Below are 4,746 nucleotides of genomic sequence, written 5' to 3'. Positions count from 1 at the left end.
TGAATGAAACTACCTTCTTTTTTGTGTCATGGTAACATATATGCTCTGGCCCCGAGATTCGATAGGAAGCCTCTGAATCTCAGGGTGAAAAATCAATCTGGCAAACTTTGTTATTAAGTCACGCAAAGTCAGAAAAATTACCTTAGTAACCGCGTTGTTTATCCTGTCTAAATAGTAATCGGGAAAAAATTGATTCGAAAGTGAAAATAAAATTTAATTCGCGTTTTGTAAAATTTCTATTACATAGTACATACATACATATTATATTGCATTGTGGGTAGAAATTTATTTTGTTATTTAAAATGGAAGGTGATACCTGCGATATGCATGCTTTGGAAAAGGAGAAAAAGGTGTGTTAAATATGCCAGAAATCGACGACGAATTTATTAACATATTGCATCTTGTAGGAACTAGCTTTAAAGGATGGGTGTGTAAAGTTAGATTCAACTATGCAGCCGGCTGATAATAAGGATTTTGAGATTGCCGTAATTGGAATAAAAATGCTGGAATGTTCTAATATTTTCACAATTTCATATTATATTAGCTAACGATTAATCCTACAACCGACGACTTTGGTAATTCACCGTGCTATCTACCACGGCCAGGCGATGAGCTTCTCTCCAAAGATGTGCTCAAACCAATGGGACCCATAGGCCCATGGGCAACAGGAAAAGTAGATTGGAACCCACTGGCTGGCTTAACAGGAACACGTCCAATTGTGGACCGCTACTCAATAACGCGTTTCAGTCAGAATGAATGGCGAGCAAAAAACAAAGAAACTATGCAGAAAACTAATGACACTTTTGATAAAGCTATTAAGTACTGCATTTTTTAAGAATTTCCGCATAAATATTTTATTTAGCTGTTATCTTTACTTATAATTTGGCAGAAATCAGTACAGTTCGAAAATAGCTTTCAAGGGAATCACTGAAAAGGTCCAGAAGACACAGGCGGAAACGACAAAAAACCTAACACAGCGTGCTCAACTTGTAGGTAAATGGAAGACTACGCTCGAGACAGCTGTAAAAAATTTGGTAGACGAAATAAGCACTCTAGAGGAGGAAAGAATCCGTTTGAAAAAGTCGCTGGTTATTTTAGGAGTTCCAGAATCGATAGGTGAGCTTTATTCACACATCAGTGAAAGCGGTCGTTTTTAGAAGATCCGATCGCTTTTGGAAAAACTTTCCACATATCCCGCTCACTATGTTTAAACTATGTGCTAAAGTTTGGACAAATGAGCGTTACCACCCTGTTCCCACGCCAATGGCACATTTCAACGCGTACCAATTGATTTAACTGCTTCCCCTAAATCTCTAACGCTTTAAACCAAGTTTTCGGGGCACATTTTTAGGGGCATTAGTTAAATCAATTTGACGGCCGCTGTGGTGTAGTGGTAAGCAGTGCGCGCTTCCAATCCGCAGCGTCTGGGTTCAAGCCCTGGTCAAACCAACATCGCAAAAAAATTTAGAAAAAACGTTTTTTCTTAACAGCGGTCGCCTTACGGCAGGCAATGGCAAACCTCCGAGTGTATTTCTTCCATGAAAAACAGCTTCTCATTAAAATACAATCGCCGTTCGGAGTCGGCGTAAAACTGTCTATTATTATTATTATTAGTTAAATCAATTTGTATGCCATCAGATTTGTCTTTGGCGCACGGTGGTCTTGAAACAGTCTTAAATTTTATAAAAGTGTGCCTAAAACCGGCTTTCACAGCTTTTTCTACATCATTTGTAGGTTCAATATTGTAGGTTTTTATATTTCTCTTTTTAAACGCAATAAACCTTGTTTTTACTAATACTTATCATTTTAGCAAGGCAGGAATCACAAAAAAATTTGATATAAAGACATATATTATATTGTCGATGTTTTTGCAAAACCGCCTATTATACGGCACTCAAATTTTATAGGGGAGCGAAAAAACGGGTGTTCTTTCAAGGCATTGCCTTGATAGGCAGTATTTTCTCTAGATATTATGTTACAAATATGTTGCTTTAATAACGATTTTATGATTTTTATGCATAAATCTCGAAGCCTGGATTTCAGGGTTACAATCTCATTTTTTCCACAACGGCGATTTAGGCGGCTTTGCAAAAACATATACATATATTTAAATTAGACGCAACCATAGGGCTTATAACATTAAGCATTGTTCAATAATTCAACAGATACATATGTAAGTACAAATCGGGAACCAGCCACCATCGCTTAAAATTCGGCATGAATAAGCATGGTGGTCGACAATCGATTTGAGTTACACACGCAAAGAAAAGTTCCCTGCAGGGAAACCGTGGACTAGTGAATCAAATTTCTAGTTCCGTACTAGGTCTTTATCGCCAAAAAGGAACTAGTCCGATAGGAACTAGATCCCCACCAGTCCAAAATCGGCGGAAAGTGGTACTTTTAAGAAACTATTTTTTTCAGTTTTTTTCTCTAGAAATCCGAATTTAGAAATGGTTCGGAACTATAGAAAAAGGGATGCAGAATGAACTAGATCCTATTTGTTGAATTTAGAACTAGTTCGGAACTATCGAATATGGGATGCAGCGGGGGGCTTGTTTACTTTACTTAGATATGTGTTCGGCGGCTTTTTCGTTCAAATACGCTTCGCAGATGCTTTTTCATAGCTTGGTAATACAAAACTAAAAGTTGTGTTAACATTTCAACATCTTGGGACCGTCTGGAATCTAAGAAATAACACCGAGCACCTCTGCAAACTCAGCTACAGCTAAAGGTATGTAAACGTACATTTCTTACAATCATTCAAACAAATTTAATTTCAAATTGAAAACACATTTCTTCCAAAATAAACCTTTCTCGAACAAAATATATAGAAGGAGGCATCGCTTTAATGAAAATTTTGTAAGAATATTTCAAAACATTAAAAGTAAGTAAAAAAGTAATTTGAGCATAAACACTAAACACTAAACAATTAATCAAGTTGAATAATTTAAGAAACCATGTAATAATTCGGAGTAAGTATTGAAACTCCTTTGCAGGATAAATATATTAAACTAAAAAATAACTATCCTTATCGAATAGCACCATTCAAAAATCCCGTAGGATCAGAACGGAGTTTGCAAAATCTATGAATATCAAGAAAACAGAGAATGGAAAGTGATATTCAACAACTAATTTTTATGCAAAAAATACCAGCGACTTCAATGCTCATACAAAAATTTAGGATTACCGTAAATTTACTCATGACACGATGATTAGTATGGGACCACCCTTGATAAAAAGAATAATTCCTTTAAAAAAAAGAATAATCGGAAACGGTTCACGTGGTCCAAAGTTACCCGGTTATATGTACTTAAAATAAAATAAAATATTCCGCAGAATTGATAAACTTCCTCCTTTTTGAAGTCAGTTAATAATAAGTTTTAATTGCATATTTTTATATTAAAATTCTTAACTAATGAACATTTATTATTTTAATTACTATAACATTTACCTAAATCACATCTAAATTTTATATTTTTAATTTTTGTTTTAAAACACGAGAAAAGTGAACTACTGTAATCTTTTATTATGTTAAATATGAGAATAAACTGGAATGGAATAGCTGTAATTATCGTAAACTAGTCATTTTAATGTTTGTTTACGATTCCTCTCTCGATGCATTCTCGCTTGGTAAATCGAAACAACCAACTAACGCTTTCGTACTTTCTCGATAATCGAACGGATCGAAAACATTGCCGTTTTCATTAATTTCTCGATAGTAAAACGGATCGAAATAACTTCCTCCTGAGATACGTTTCCACTATCGAAAACACTTCGAAAAACCTTTTGAAAACGGATGTCAAGAACGAGAGTTCTGCTTCCACAATCTGAGCGACAGGTAATACTTTTACGATACTTTTTCGGAACCCGTTCTCAATATTTTTTTAAGTGAAAACGTTGCTAAAATATCTAAAACGGATGCATTCTCGTGTACGTTGGTCGGGTGGGAATTGTTTGTAGAATACAATACATACTTAAAAAGTTGTTAAAATTAAATGCTTCAAAACCTATACGCGATACACCGAAAATTTTGGAACTTGTGAAATGTGGAGTTACAGACTTTGAGTTACGTGCCGTTTCGTTATTTTTTAATGCACACTTTTCTTACCTACTACATATGAAGTGTACACATAAGTGCTAAATGCCCATTTAATTTCAAATCAGAATATGGTGCGCTTCAAAAGTTATGACATAATTAATTGTGCCCCCCTTAAAAATTACATAAAAAACTCACTAGTTTCCATTATTTTTTTTTTTAATATAAACACCTATAATTCAAAAGTTATCCAAATTTTTTTTGAGCCTTCAAGTATACGTCAATGACTTTTATCCAAAAGCAACCAGCTTGATTTAGTTTACAACAGTGAAAGTAAAGCTAAATTACACAAAGGTTGCCTGTTTTTTAGCTTTGCCCATATTGAGGAAATTATTACTTATATTGAGTAAATTTACTTCTTCAAATAAATGACGCCCTATTTTTAAATTGAGGAAAAATTTCTGAAATTGAGTAACTTTTTCGTTATATTAAGGAAAAACAGTAACTCGAAAATAAAGATACTGCTTTCTTGATTTAACGAAATGCTTTTTTCTAAGTGTGTAAAACGGAAAACTTGGACAGTCCTTATTTAGACTTGGAAAGCGGTTTAAAAATAATAAAAACAATTAATTTTTTTGTTGCATAATTTGCCGTTTAGCTTACTTTGTGCATTAAAACTGTTTTTGATTTTGTCGTTAAATTGTTTTTTA

General features: G+C 34.1%; 1 protein-coding gene across 1 annotated transcript; it reads left to right on the top strand.

The window, feature by feature from the left end:
- Nucleotides 1-264: 264 nt before the first annotated feature.
- On the top strand, nucleotides 265-1,116 carry LOC108377090 (tektin-4-like; the record flags this gene model as incomplete). Its single annotated transcript, XM_017633354.1, has 4 exons — nucleotides 265-350; nucleotides 408-485; nucleotides 545-819; nucleotides 890-1,116. Coding segments are annotated over exons 1-4 (628 nt in total), but the record flags the coding sequence as incomplete, so codon positions are not given.
- Between the last annotated feature and the right edge of the window lie 3,630 nt (nucleotides 1,117-4,746).

Source organism: Rhagoletis zephyria, unplaced genomic scaffold (genome assembly GCF_001687245.7).
Source record: "Rhagoletis zephyria isolate East Lansing unplaced genomic scaffold, Rhagoletis_zephyria_1.1 Rzeph_scaffold_11450, whole genome shotgun sequence".
Classification (NCBI taxonomy): Eukaryota; Metazoa; Arthropoda; class Insecta; order Diptera; family Tephritidae; genus Rhagoletis; species Rhagoletis zephyria.
Note: the sequence above shows the minus strand (reverse complement) of the source record. Positions and strands in the feature narration are given on the sequence as shown.